At 38.8% G+C, this 15,609-nt stretch overlaps 1 protein-coding gene across 4 annotated transcripts in view; it reads left to right on the top strand.

Moving 5' to 3' along the window:
- Window positions 1–15,609, top strand: part of CDC14A (cell division cycle 14A) — a 183,492-nt gene that overhangs the window by 60,825 nt on the left and 107,058 nt on the right. For all 4 annotated transcript variants that reach the window (XR_003794349.1, XM_029227789.1, XM_029227788.1 and 1 more), the window contains exon 5: window positions 8,071–8,150. Coding sequence is in view for 3 of the 4 variants with exons in the window: in XM_029227789.1 (XP_029083622.1) it covers window positions 8,071–8,150 (80 nt within the window). In the remaining variant the exon portion in view is untranslated. The remainder of the gene's footprint in view (window positions 1–8,070; window positions 8,151–15,609) is intronic.

The raw sequence follows: 15,609 nt of genomic DNA, 5'->3' as shown, positions 1-15,609 counted from the left end.
GAAAGAAAGAAAGAAAGAAAGAAAGAAAGAAAGAAAGAAAGAAAGAAAGAAAGAAAGAAAGAAGGTAAAGTATAATAAAGTTATTAAAATTAATTATTAAGAAAAAAATTAAAAAAAAAAACCATGAACGGATAGAACCCTAGGACAAATGGTGGAAGCAACACTATACAGACAAGATCTCACACAGAAGCATACACATACACATTCACAAAAAGAGGAAAAGGGGAAAAAATCATAGATCTTGCTCTCGAAGCCCACCTCCTCAGTTTGGGATGACTTGTTGTCTATTCAGGTATTCCACAGACGCAGGGTACATCAAGTTGATTGTGAAGCTTTAATCCGCTGTTTCTGAGGCTGCGGGGAGAGATTTCCCTTTCTTTTCTTTGTTCTCACAGCTCACAGGGGCTCAGCTTTGGATTTGGCTCCGCCTCTGCGTGTAGGTCGGTGGAGGGCGTCTGTTTTTTGCTCAGACAGGACGGGGTTAAAGGAGCCGCAGATTCGGGGGCTCTGGCGCACTCAGGCCGGGCGGGGGAGGGAGGGGCACTGCGTGCGGGGCGGGCCTGCGGCGGCAGAGGCCGGCGTGACGTTGCACCAGCCTGAGGCCTGCCGTGCGTTCTCCCGGGGAAGTTGTCCCTGGATCCCGGGAACCTGGCAGTGGCGGGCTGCACAGGCTCCGCGGAAGAGGGGTGTGGAGAGTGACCTGTGCTCGCACACAGGCCTCTTGGTGGTGGCAGCAGCAGCCTTAGCGTCTCCCGCCCGTCCCTGGGGTCCGCGCTTTTAGCCTCGGCTCGTGCCTGTCTCTCCTAAGAGGATTTTAATTTACCAGGTTGGTCTGCTGTTCTATAAAATTGGTCCAAACTTTATATTTGTTACATTGTTTCTCAATGTGTGGTGTGCACAAACATTTTATTTTATTTTACTTTTTTCTTCCACATTTATTGAGATACAGTTGACATACAGCATTGTATAAGTTTAACTATTGACATACAGCATTGTATAAGTTTAAGGTGTGTAACAATGATTTGAGTCACATACATCATGAAATATTATCACTGTAAGTTTAGTGAACATCCATCATCTCAGATACAAAATTAAAGAAACAGAATTATTATTATTTTTTTTTTGCGTTACGCGGGCCTCTCACTGTTGTGGCCTCTCCCGTTGCGGAGCACAAGCTCCGGACGCACAGGCTCAGCGGCCATGGCTCACAGGCCTAGCCGCTCCGCGGCATGTGGGTTCTTCCCGAACCGGGGCACAAACCCGTGTCCCCTGCATCGGCAGGCGGACTCTCAACCACTGCGCCACCAGGGAAGCCCGAAACAGAATTTTTTTATGATGAGAATTCTTAGGATTTACACTCTTAACAGCTTTCATATATAACATACAACAGTGCTAATTATATTTATCATGTTGTACATTACATCCCTAGTACTTATTTATCTTATAACTGGAAGTTTGTACCTTTTGACCACCTTCATTCAATTCCCCCTCCTGTGAGCCCCTACGTCTGGTAACCACAAATCTGATCTCTCTTTCTATGAGTTTGTTTGTTTTTGAGATATAATACTTACAATACTATGTTAGTTCCTGTTACATAACATAGTGATTTGGTATTTCTGTACATTTCAAAATTATCAACATGGTAATAGTCTAGTTGTGATATGTCACCATTCAAGATACTGTATAGTTATTGACTATATTCCCCACATGGTGCATTTCATACCCATGACTTATTTATTTTGCATCTGGAAGTTTGTACCTCTTCATCTCCCTTACCTATTTCTTTCCTCCCCTCACCTCCCTCACCTCTGGCAACCATTCTGTTTTATGTTTGTTCATTTGTTTTTTAGATTTCACATATACGTAAAATCATACAGTACTTGTCTTTCTCTGTCTATTTCACTTAGCATAATACTCTCTAGGTCCATCCATGTTGTTGCAAATGGCAAGATTTCATTCTTTTTCATGGCTCAGTAATATTCCATTGTGTATTACATCTTCTTTATTCATCTATTGATGGGCACTTGGGTTGCTTGCATATCTTGGCTATTTTTGTAAATAATGCTGCAACAAATATAGGGGGGGCATATATCTTTTCAAATTAGTGTTTTTGTTTTCTTTGAATAACTACACAGGGGTGGAATTTCTGGATCCTATGGTAGTTTTATTTTTAATTTTTTGAGGAGTCTCCCTACTTTTTTCCATAGCAGCTGTACCAATTTACATTCCCAGTGCAGTGCAGAAGGGTTTTGTTTTCTTCATTTGCTGTTTGTTGTCTTTTTTGATAATAGCCATTCTGACAGGTGTGAGGTGATATCTCATTGGGGTTTTGATTTGCATTTCCCTGTTGGTTAGTGATGTTGGGCATCTTTTCATGTGGCTGTTGGTCATCTGTATGTCTTCTTTGGAAAAGAGTCTATTCAGATCCTCTGCCCATCTTTTAATTGGGTTGTTTATTATTTTTATTTTTTTATTTTTTTTGCGGTACGCGGGCCTCTCACTGTTGTGGCCTCTCCCGTTGCGGAGCACAGGCTCCAGACGTGCAGGCTCAGCGGCCATGGCTCACGGGCCCAGCCGCTCCGTGGCATGTGGGATCTTCCCAGACCGGGGCACGAACCCGTGTCCCCTGCATCGGCAGGCGGACTCTCAACCACTGCGCCACCAGGGAAGCCTGGGTTGTTTATTTTTTTGATGTTGAGTTGTATGAGTTCTTTGTATATTTTGGATATTAACCCCTCATCAGATATATCATTTACAAATATCTTCTCCCATTCAGTAGGTGTTCTTTTTGTTTTTCTGATAGTTTCCTTCACTGTGCAAAGCTTCTTAGTTTGATATAGTCCCCTTTATTTTTGCTTTTGTTTCCCTTGCCTGAAAAGACATATCCAGAAAAATATTGAGATTGTTGTCAAAGAGAGTACTATGTTTTATTCCAGAAGTTTTATGATTTCAAGTCTTATATTTAAATCTTTAATCCATTTTGAATTTATTTTTGTGCATAATGTGAGAGAGTAGTCCAGTTTGATACTTATGCATGTAGCTGTCCAGTTTTTCCAATACCATTTATTGAAGAGCCTGTCTTTCCCACATTGTATATTCTTACCTCCTTTGTTGTAGATTAATTGCCCAATGGCATTTTTCACAGAACTAGAATAATGCTTAACTGTGTATGGAAACACAAAGACTTCAAATAACCAAAACTACCTTGAGAAAGAAGAGCTAGAGGTATCATGCTCCCTGATTTCAAACTATACTACAAAGCTACAGTCATCAAAGCAGTATGATACTGGCACAAAAACAGACACATAGATCAACAGAATAGAATAGAGAGCCCAGATATGAACTCACACTTGTATGTGCAATTAATCTTCACAAACATTTTACAGATTTAAGAGTTATATATTTTAAAATTCATTTATGTATAGACTCTGTGGCAAGTGATACTGGTTTTCCATTTATAGCAATGATATAAACCACTTTAGAATACATTGATTTAAGTTAAAAGGGTATGTCTTTAAAGAGAAATGGTAATACGTGGTGCTACGTGTGGTGGCAGAAGTTGAGAAAGTTGATGCATGATTAATTGAAGTTTGGGAAACATTGGCTTATTTGTAAATAATATTTTATACTAGCTTGTAGTACTGTAATTTCAATTAATTGTTAAATAAAAACCTCATAGTCATTTTAATTGTTTGACTCTTACTTAGTTAAAAGTAAGAACATATATGTCAAATGCTGTTCTATTGAGAAGGTTTGTAGGACTTCCTGGCAAAGAGTAGGGCAATTTTATAAAAGTCATACATATACTCACTAATTTCAAGGATAAATTGGCATGGCAAACCAAGCACTATGCAAAGGGCTTTTGTTAAATTTTATCAATCAAAAGTTGGGGAAGATTCTTCTGGTTTGGGTTCATATATGCTAATATTTAGTGAGAAGAGAAGACAGCATATTATTTTTTCCCTGAGAAGCAGAAAAGGAAAACCAGGATATTTAGAAGATGCTTTGAAGTTAATTTTATCCAGAAAGCATTTTTAGAAATATTAGAATATCTGGGAACAAATCTTTGAGTAATAAATATAGATTTTATTTTTATTTAACATTTCATAACTGATTTAGTTACTCCACATTTAAAAAACAAATTAATACACCTTACTACAAAATACAAGAAATGTGGAGATAGTAGAAAATATAAGTAGAAATTCCTTCTTCTTCTACTAATATTCCCCCAGCCCTATTCCTTAGGCACAACTACTGTTAACAGTTTGAAGTCACCTAATTTTATTTTATTTATTTATATTTTTGACTGTGCCATGCGGTTTGTGGGATCTTAGTGCCCCGACCAGGGATTGAACACGGGCCACAGGGAACCCATGGCTGCCAGGGAATTCCCCTGAAGTCACCTATATTTTTTTAATAAATTTATTTTTAAAAATTTTTGGCTGTGTTGGTCTTCGTTGCTGCGCACGGGCTTTCTCTAGTTGTGGCGAGCGGGGGCTACTCTTCGTTGCTTATTGCGGTGGCTTCTTTTGTTGTGGAGCATGGGCTGTAGGTGTGTGGGCTTTGGTAGTTGTGGCACGCAGCTCGGTAGTTGTGGCTCTAGAGTGCAGGCTCAGTAGTTGTGGCGCACAGGCTTAGTTGCTCCGTGGCATGTGGGATCTTCCCAGACCAGGGATAGAACCCGTGTCCCCTGCGTTGGCAGGTGGATTCTTAACCACTGAGCCACCAAAGACGCCCTGAAGTCACCTAATTTTTTTTTTTTTTTTGCGGTACGCAGGCCTCTCACTGTTGTGGCCTCTCCCGTTGCGGAGCACAGGCTCCGGACGCGCAGGCTCAGTGGCCATAGCTCACGGGCCCAGCCGCTCCGCGGCATGTGGGATCTTCCCGGACCGGGGCACGAACCCGTGTCCCTTGCATCGGCAGGAGGACTCTCAACCACTGTGCCACCAGGGAAGCCCTGAAGTCACCTAATTTTAAAAGTCAAGTGTAATGGCATTTAGAAATTGGAAGAGTAGGAATCTTTTTGTTGTTGTTGTTCCAGATTCTGCTTCCATTACCTGCATCTACATTTTTAAGCAGATATGATGTATGGAATTACTGTGGGCTTTGGAGTCAGATCTGTGTTCGAATTCTAACTGCATCACAGAGCAGCAATGAGAGTTTGGGAAGTTCCTTACCTCTCTGAGCTTTAGGTTCCTCAACAGCAAAGGCTTAATGTTTTATTTCCAGCCTCTGATCTGGCCTAGTCTGTCTCTCTGTCTTTTTTTAATAGGAAACATATCTAAGAAGACCTGGCATAAGAATCCATGACATTTTTTCTCCTGGAGAAATGGAATTTGGTATTTTAATGACCACAGTGTACATGCATTCAGTAATACACTCCTTTATTAGAACATTTCACCGCCCTCCCAAGTACCTATCATCAGGTTGTAAAAGGACATTGTATTTACCTGCCCCTGGAATCTTCCTGGAATTTAGATGGCCTCTGTTGGGTTTCACTTTGCACTTATTAATAATTTAACATTGGGATAAAAATAAAAAACAAAGACTCTCATCTTACAGTGTGAGAACATGGGTCATGTGTGCTAAGTCATGCAGGTAAGATGAGTAGCAAAACTCAGTGGGGTATCCAGTCTAAAGAGGTCTTTCATGTGGGCTGTTGTGTCCCTCCTGTAGAATGATTGCCTTAGAATTAAAGAGAATTAATGTAATTGCTCCTGAAGAGGGAAATGTATTTTTGCTTTTCAAAGGTGGTTGTATAAGCTTTAATTATCTAATCCAAATACAGGAGCTTTCTACAAGCAGCTTTCCCTTTTAGCAGGCATAGTCAGCTTGCAAATACTGCTGCATCTTTAGGTTTGAAAAATCACTGCATCATAATCAACTCTGTTGAGTATATTATATAACCTACTCGTTAGGGAACAACAAAGTCCTGTTTTAATATTGGTTACTGAAAATGGTCTTTAAAGCTAGGGTTGGTTTACGTGGATTTTTGTAATTATTTGAGCTGCAGCTTGAGATATGGTTCTCCGTTGGTGGAATCTGTGTCTCATGTCTCGATCATTGTTTTACTGTGGTTTCATTTTCTGTGCTGTTTTTGTTTCATATTCAATTTGCTTTGTTTGGTGTGTGCTTTATCAGACCTTCTTGTTTACTTGTCACAGGAATATGGAGCTTTCTTAATAAAGTTAGAAGTATCTTTTTATGTATTTATTTTAGCTTTCTTTCTTTAGAGAATTGAAGTGTTTTCTAGTCCTGAAATTATTAATAATTAAGTACATGTAATATATTGCTAGTGGAACAGCGTAAAGCTCAAAGAAACTTTGTAAGTAGAGAAGAAAACCCTACTTTTTAAGAACTGGGACTCTCTCATTCTTGTTGAAATGCATACTTTTTTTTTTTTTTTTTTTTTGTGGTATGCGGGCCTCTCACTGTTGTGGCCTCTCCCGTTGCGGGGCACAGGCTCTGAACGCGCAGGCCCAGCGGCCATGGCTCACGGGCCTAGCCGCTCTGTGGCATGTGGGACCTTACCGGACTGGGGCACGAACCCGTGTCCCCTGCATCGGCAGGTGGACTCTCAACCACTGCGCCACCAGGGAAGCCCCATAGGGTTTCTTTTTTTTTTTTTGATATCTGTATATCCATAGGAATAACTGATATTTATGGAAAACCATTTTAGTCTACAGTGCCTAGTCAACCATTTCAAAAATTATTTCTCTCTTGTCTTTACAAGCTTATAAATATATATGCATATATGTATATATACATATACATTATATGTATTTATTTATATAAATATATAAAAAATTATATGTAATATTACTATATGTACTAATGCATAGGGTTTTGATGTTGGAACATATTAAGGAAATAATGTCATTCTTTCTAGGTAGAGAGGATTTTAGGGATGAAAGTTGATTCAAACTATAGAGGAAAATGATCAGTGCTCCTGTCTGAGAATTAAAATATTAAATTGCTCTTAGAATAAAACCAACCTCTCCTCATGGTTTGCAGTGCTCTTCACAATCTGAACACTACCTGGCTTTCCCTTCGCCCGCTGCTCTAGTCACACTCATCTCCTCTGTCCAACTCACCAAGCTCTTCCCCCCTCAAGAACCCTGGCCCTTGTTGTTCCTCCTTTCCCTTAGCTGTTCCCATGGCTCTCCTCCTGAATGTCTCCAAGAGACCCCTCCCTGACCACGTCAAGGTATTAAGTAAGTCTACTCTCTTTCCAATACTCTGCTTATTTCCTTTTCAGCACTTATCTCAGACTGTATTTCTTTTTGTTAATTACTTTGTTTTGCCCCACAAATGTGATTTCTATTAAGAGAGGTGCCAGTACCTGATAAAGTGCCTAGCAGCTAGTATATAGTCAATAAGTTGATTAAATGGAAGTTATTTACTGGTTTTAAGAGCTCTTTTTTGTTTGTTTCTTTATTTATGATTAGTTTATCATGCTGGACTGGAGGGATTTAAGTATCCTTGACATCAAGAGCCAAGCCAATATGCTTTCCAGTGCTCTTACCTGCATGCATTTCTCCCCATTTCATTGTGATTTTATTGATTGTTTGGAGAGCAACATGCGCTTTCCTCAGAGGAGACAGAGAACTCTGTAGATCTCCCAAGGGTATTGTGCCCTGAGATGTCTTTCAGAATTCACCAGGAACTAAATTACCTCGCAGCAGATCTTCTACGAAGGACAGGGAAGTCTGTATTGGTCTTTGGTGAACACACAGTTCAATAATGGAGGTACAATTATTCTGCTCCCAAAAGGGAAAACCTTGCCATTGTATCTGTTCAATGTGCCTTGTAAACAGCCCTGGATGGCCCCTTTATGGATTTGCCCTGTGTCTTTAAGCTCTTACTCATCCTTAAGCCAAAGGCTGTTGTTCCGCTTCAAGCTGAAAAGGAAATTTTGGCAGCTTGCTTGCTGTCTAAAGATCAACATTATCACCATGACAGTTGTCACTTTCAAAGTGGAAGAAGGGAAATGCAAATTTGGTGAGTAATTAAGTTAGTTTTGTGTCATTCTTTGGTGGTGTTCTAAATGTTGCTATTTATTTGTCTTAGGTAATCTATTTAAAGAAGACACCAGAAGAAGCCTACAGAGCACTCCTATCTGGCTCAAATCCCCCCTATCTTCCATTCAGGTATAACTGCTTGTGAGACTTGAGCTATGGCAACTTTGCTAGACAGCTCGCTACTTTAGAATTGGAGAATTGTGTTTTTTAATTGTATGAAGAGTGTGACCATGATATTACATGGAATGAAATGAGACAGTAGTTTTTATTATTTTGTTTTTGTAGAGACCCCCTCCCCCGTCTAGTAAGAATAAAATAGCTTTCCCTTTTCAGGAATTAATTTTTTTCCTTGAATTCTTTCTATACCTTGACAGTTTAAGCACAAACAGTGCCTGATTTATGACCTAATAACCACGTCAAGATTTGTTAGATTTCAGTCATCTACATCACTGATTCATCCATTCATTCTTTCATTTTGTGAGCATTGATTGATCTCTGACCAAATGTCAGGGGCTGGGAATATAGAATAAGAGCCTCAAAGCACCTTCCCAGAAGTACATATGTAGTGGCGACCCTAATCACCTGTTTAGCAGACAAATCTAGCTTCCATCCTGAGGAAGGCTGTCTCTCATTACAGTGCTGGAAAAGAATGTTTTGTAAGTGTCACCTGAAGAAGATATTTTAAAAATTTCGTGTAAACTTGAGCTTATTTAAAGAGTAGAAGGAAATGTACTACTTCTACTTCAGAAGAACTTCCACAACAGTCATCTCTGAAATGTACTACTTCTACTTCACAAGAACTTCCACAACAGTCATCAACAGAATTGTGGATGATTCTAATATTTTTGCCTTTTTGTTTATTTGTGTGTCCAAATCTACAAGCACATGGATTGCTTCTTATTGTTACTAATATCAAAATTACCAACAATAATGAAAGAAAGGAACAGGAAAGAATGAGGCGGCCTCTTTGTCTTCATTACTCTCCTGTAAACTCACAGAGGGCAGGTCTCAGTGCCTGACACTTAAAAGTGCTTTTTGTAAATATTTATTTTAATGAATAAGTTAAGACTAAATCCCCTAAGATCCAAAGGATTCCCACGTCTGTTTCTCAGACCACAAGAGGGAGAGTTATTAGGCACAGGGTGGGTGTCAGGTGAGGAGGATATAGGGACAACAACAGCTAGTATGCTTGATCTTCTCAGTGAAAGCAAGGGGTAAAGTACTGGAGTTGGGACAGTGAGAGGAAAATATCCTCAAGCAACCTAGAGAATGAGCTAATTAGCCATTAAAGGACAGATAAAAGGTTACAGATTATGTAGAAGAGAGTTTTAATGATGAGGACAAAGCTTTTTTTCTCCCACTTCTAATGGCTTCTATAATTTGAAAGCTCTTTGTACAATTCTATTTTTTAGAAAAGGGTAATTGTTTTAGTTAATTTGGGCTGTTGTAACAAAGTACCATAGACTGGGTGGGTTGTAAACAACAGAAATTTGTTTCTCACAGTTCTGCAGACTGATCAGGTGCCAGCATGGTCAAGTTCTGGTGAGGGCTCTCTTCAGGGCTGTAGACTGCTTACTTCTCGCTGTGTCCTCACATAGTGGAAAGAGGGCAGAAAAACGCTCTGGGGTACCTCTTATTAGTGCCCTCTTATAAGGGCACTAATCGCATTCATGAGGGCTCTACCCTCATGACCTAACTACTTCCCAAGGTCCCACCTCCTAATACCATCCCATTGGGGATTAGACTTTCAACATATGACTTTTGGGGGGACACAAACTTCCATTTCATTGCAGTAATAATGATAATCACTTCCTAAATTTTAAGCAAAGTGGTTAAGAGTACATGATTTGGAGGCAGAGACACTGCCTGGGTTCGAAGGTTCATTCTGCTCTTTTCTATATGTAATAAGTAAGTATATGTAACTTGGGCAAATTACTTATCCTCTCTGAGCTTCAGCTTCCTTTTCTGTACAATGGCTTCAGAGCTATCCTGAGGATTAAATGAGGTAATACATATATCACCGTGCCTGGTGCAGTACCTGGTTTTTGTTTTTCTTGTTGTTGTTAGTACTGTTACTATTATTCATAAGAAATAAGGATTATCCACAAGGATATAAATATGAATAGGAAGTATTTCTAATGATCACACATTCTAGTAGGGGCAGGTAGCTCTATAGGCACGTAATTAATTGTTAAAAAGTTGGGTTTTATAAAAATAGAAGAAAAGATTCTGACAGAAATACGAGAAAGTATCAGACTCATTTAAACTAAACTTTTAAAGGGTTTCGCAGGTAGAGGAGGAAAAGTTAGGCATCTGTGTACCCTACTGGAAAGCCCTGGAAGGGATTGTGTCTGAGGCAACTTCCAACATCCTCTGTGGTAGGAGCCATAGGATCCGTGGTGAGAGAGGGGCCAGCGACTGTGAAGGGATCATAGGTGTACTTTTCCTTGAGACAGTGAGGACTCATTAAATTTGTTTTTTAAATCAGAAAAATGTTTACAGTTTTTTGTTGTTATTTTGAAAACAACACATGCACCTGGGGATTGTAATGCTGTAACATTTGTAAAATTGTAATTCCAGTCAATAGGCCCAGTGGACATTGTGGCTATTCAGACATTTTAAGTGGAAAATATATATTAATTTTTATGCTTGTGATAGTATCCACTCAGAAGTCATGGGAGATGTATTTGTTTCACAAGCCAGGTGAGCCTTGCTAACCTTAATTGTGAATTTAGATGAAGATACTGGAGAAGGAGAAGGAAAGAATGAATTCTTCCTTTAATCATAATTATATTTTAGCTTATATGTGATAGGTAATTAATTTGTTTCCTGAGAACTAGAATCTTTGAATAATTGATAAGATTGGAATGGAAGAAAAGATATAAAAAATTATTACTACTTAACGTAGAATTAAATCATAATTGTTATAATTGTAGCTTATTTTTCCAAACTGTTTTTATTTAAATATTTGAAAATATAAATACATTAACATGGTTCAAATATTTTAAAATATATATAGTTTATAGTGAAAACTCTCTCTCCCACCCTTGATTCTTATCTGTCCAGTCCTTTCCAAATAACTTCTGGTATTAGTTTATTCTATATCCTTTCTTTATGCATATATAAGCAAATAAAGATGTACAGTCTTATTTTCCCCATTTTATCACAAAATGTAACATACTGTATGTACTATTCTGCATCTTGATTTTTTTTTCACTTAACTCATCTTGGACATATCTTTTCACATCAGTAAATAGAGAGCTTCCTTCCTCATTCTGTCTTACTGCTGTATAATGTACAAGAATGCATTTAATTGGTCTCTGACAGGTAGACATTTAGGTCATTTCCTATCTTTTTAACTGTAGCTTTTTAAGTCACATGGTCTCAACTGTATTTTAGAAGAAAGAAATTGAGACAATACTCTGGAGAATATTGTAGTGTTGTTAGACATAGAGAATTTTAGTTATTTGTTTACCTGAAAAAAAGAATGCTTAACACAGACGTCAGGCATTTTTTCCCCTTAGTTTAGGCACCTATTTCCAACTAAAAGTTTGACCTTGAATATAACTAAGCTGTATTTCTCTGGTAATGTGACACCAAGAGTTGGTGTACAACTTAATGTATTTACATTAAGTTGCATTTCTAAATCCAGACTCTTCATAAATCCTACATTTGAAGCAGAAAATACCACACAGTGTGCATTTATAATTCAGTGGAAAATTTAGTTGATAGAATACTACTAGTTTTCTGGAATTTTGCTACAGAAACAATTTTTTTCCTAATGCTGAGATAAGATGTGAGTTGATTTTAGTCTACTGCCCAGATCAACTAAAGCTAATGCAGTATTATCAAGAATCATCTTCATACTAGTCCTAGTCAGTCATCATTGCCTTTGCCTTCCTTTGATAATCTGGATTCTATCATCCACTAGGTTTTCCACCCCATTTATTGTTAAATTACATCTTTATCTTCATTGTCTAGATTTTTTTATCCCACTTCTGCATTAATACTTTTATTTGTAAAACAGGAAGCCTCAAAGGAACTTCTATTTAAATGTGATTGTTTTATTGTCTAAAAATTAAGAAAAATGAGGACAGTTTTGGAGGCTTGTTGACGTGTGGTTGGTATCTTTACATGCCCTCTTTACTGAAATGCCTATTTACCACTTGTGCTATAGGGTTTTAGTCTTTCTAATAAAAGTATTTTAAGGTTTTAATTTAAATAATGCTGTTCTTCAAGATTTATTGATTTAACAAACATTTATTGGAGCAGTCTCTTCCGTAGCACCTTTGCTCATTTTTCTAGAGAGGGTTGGCATGTCCTGTGCCTATAATTTCCTATTACATTTTGTTCATGCCCCATTACATTTGCTACATACACCATTAAAACAAATGTCTTATATTGTAATTATTTGTTTGCATGGCTGACTTTCCACCAAATATGGCTGACTCTTCTCTCAAGGGCTGGGATTGGGTTCTTTCCTTATTTGTGTGCCAGGGAATACATAATTAATTTATTGCTTTTTCTGTGCCAGTCACTATGTTAGACTTATGGATCTAAAGATTATTAGGACAACTAGGTACCTGCTCCAGGAGGAAGGAGATTTAACACTGGAACTGGAGATTGGAGGAGCTGTTAGGGGTAGGCATCATGAATGCCTTTCACATTACGATGAAAATGGAGAATAACAATCCAGGTACTGGCTTTAGGTGCTGTAAGTTTTCATTTGTATGGCATAGGTTGTTTTTTATAATGGTAGGTTAGGTAGGATACTATATAATATGATGCTTGCAGTGTATTACTATAACCACAAGTACTGTCTAATTGAGTTTTTCTATTTGGATTTATCTTAAAAATTTTAAATTAATAGTTTTCTATTAACCTAGTTAAAAATTCACTAAAGATGAAGCAAATTAAAAAAAAAGATTTGGGTAGATTTACTGCTTATTCTTTTTTTTCTGTCAGTTTTATTGAGATATAGTTGATATACAACACTGTATAAATTTAAGGTGTACCGCTCAATGACTTGACTTTCATATATTGTGAAATGATTACCACAATAAGTTTAGTTAATACTTATCACCTCATATAGTTACAATTTTTTTTCTTATGATGAGAACCTTTGGGATCTACTCCCTTAGCAACATTCAAATACCCCATAGAGCAGTGTTAACTATAGTCACCATGTTGCATATTACATCCCCAGTACTTATTTACCTTATAACTGGAGGTTTGTACCTTTTGACCACCTTCACTCAATTCCTCCCCCAACCCCCATTTACTGCCTATTTTTTTAAAGATTTTTTCCCATTTTATTCCATTTTCTTTTGTTTTTAATTAATTCATTTTATTTTTGGCTGCGTTGGGTCTTCATTGCTGGGCGCGGGCTTTCTCTAGTTGCGGCGAGCTGGGGCTAGTCTTCATTGCAGTGAGCTGGCTTCTCATTGCGGTGGCTTCTCTTGTGGCGGAGCACGGGCTCTAGGCACACGGGCTTCAGTAGTTGTGGCACGCAGGCTCAGTAGTTGTGGCTCTAGAGCGCAGGCTCAGTAGTTGTGGTGCACAGGCTTAATTGCTCCGTGCCATGTGGGATCTTCCTGGACCAGGGATCGAACTCGTGTCCTCTGCATTGGCAGGTGGATTCTTAACCACTGCGCCACCAGGGAAGTCCCTACCCTCTATTCTTGATTACATGAAGTATAGTAGACTTTGGAGGCATTTGAATTTCTGGCTTGGTGTGACACTCAAGGAGTATTTGTTGTGATGTTACTGTCTGCAAGTCAGTTTTAGGGTGTTCCATTTAATGGTAAAGTAGGTCTGTCGAAAACTGTACTTTTCACTTGTACTAAGGATAGCCAATGTGTTTTATCAACAGTGACTTTATCTCAAAACTAGGGAAAGAGGGTATTTTTCACCTATTTTAATTCTTTAAGTCCATCCATCTTTACTGTAGGCTTGCTTGGCAGTTGGCCTTCAAGGGAACAAGGGGCTTTTCAGTTCTGGGGCCAGAGTCGGAGTTTGAATTGGCAAGCCCAGTATGAATCTTTTTAGGTTCTCTTCCTGTCAGTCAGTGTACTACCAAATTGATAGTCCATACTGTTGACCAGTCATTCTACAAGGTCATATTAATTGCAGCCTCTCTACAGTCCCACGAGACCACCAACCCTTATTGGAATTCTTAGATTATTTTCTTGGCAGTGGTTTTTAAATCTGCATTTTTGGGTGTTCATAAAACAGGTGTTTGTGAAAACTTTCTAAATCTCACAGAACACTGAAAAGGTAACCCATCTAAATTGCACAACTCTGCTTTTAGATCTTTTTTTGTGCTTTCAAATTCACTTTGTGCTTACTTCTTTTTTTATTGGTCCATATGTATTAGCTTGGTAACTTTTTGGGTATTAATGATTCATAAATCTGCTAAAACCCAATTTTTCTAGGACATATAAAATTAAATGGGGAATACAACTATACAGACAATAAATAACATCTAGGGGCCCAGTTTCGAAGACAAATATAGAAAGCATGACTTAAAAACTAATGACTAGGTGCAGAGGTGAGGTTGAGGTAGGGTGCCGTGCTGATATCCAGTGGAATAAAGCTGGTTGAAAGTTGGATGTCCTATCATCACCAGTTTTTAGTTTAGTGTGTTTTATTTTTTTGGTGGGTCTCTTCCTGTTTAGGTCCAGGAACATATATTTGTGTGGCTATTTTATTTTAGTTTGGAGAAGAGGCTTATAGGTCAGTGTTTCCCAAAGTTACATTGGTTCTCATACTTGGTTTTAAAAAGTCTGGGAAGCGCAGTGGTTAAGAATCCGCCTGCCAGTGCAGGGGACACAGGTTCAATCCCTGGTCCGGGAAGATCCGGCATGCCGTGGAGCAACTAAGCCCCTGCGCCACAGCTACTGAGCCGGTGCTCTAGAGCCCACGAGCCACAGCTACTGAAGCCCGTGCGCCTAGAGCCTGTGCTCTGCAACAAGAGAAGCCACCGCAATGAGAAGCCCGTGCACCTCAACAAAGAGTAGCCCCCGCTCTCTGCAACTAGAGAAAGCCCGCGCACGGCAACGAAGACCCTACGCAGCCAAAAAAAGTCTGGGAAGCTTTAAAAAATATTGATGCCAGGTTCTACTCCCAGAAATTCTGATATAATTGGCTTGGGGTGAAGTCTGGGTGTTGGGATTTTTAAAAACTACCTACATGATTCCAATATGCTGCCAAGGTTGTGCACTACTGCTCTATAAGGTTTACCGTGGCAAAAAAAAAAAAAAAAAAATTCAGCAGTCAAATAAGTTTAGAACTCTCCATCTTGGAGATTTTACAGAGCACATTCCCATTTTAAAGATTCTGCATGGTTCTGAGTAATAAAGTAACCTGTTTAACTCAGAATTTTCCCAAGTACTTCAGCCTGAAATCGGTCCCCATCCCCCTCCCACTTCTATTAACATTCCAGCAGAACTAGCTTTCTGAAACTCTAGCATACATTTCCTGATCCACACCTGTGTGGAACAGAATAGATCTCTTGGGATTAGAATAATAAGCTTCCATTTGGGGAAATGTTTTTGCGTGGTTTCCTGAGTTTTAGAAATAGATGGCT

Source organism: Monodon monoceros, unplaced genomic scaffold, assembly GCF_005190385.1.
Source record: "Monodon monoceros isolate NGI ecotype Baffin Bay Population unplaced genomic scaffold, NGI_Narwhal_1 Super_Scaffold_18, whole genome shotgun sequence".
Classification (NCBI taxonomy): domain Eukaryota; kingdom Metazoa; phylum Chordata; class Mammalia; order Artiodactyla; family Monodontidae; genus Monodon; species Monodon monoceros.
Note: the sequence above shows the minus strand (reverse complement) of the source record. Positions and strands in the feature narration are given on the sequence as shown.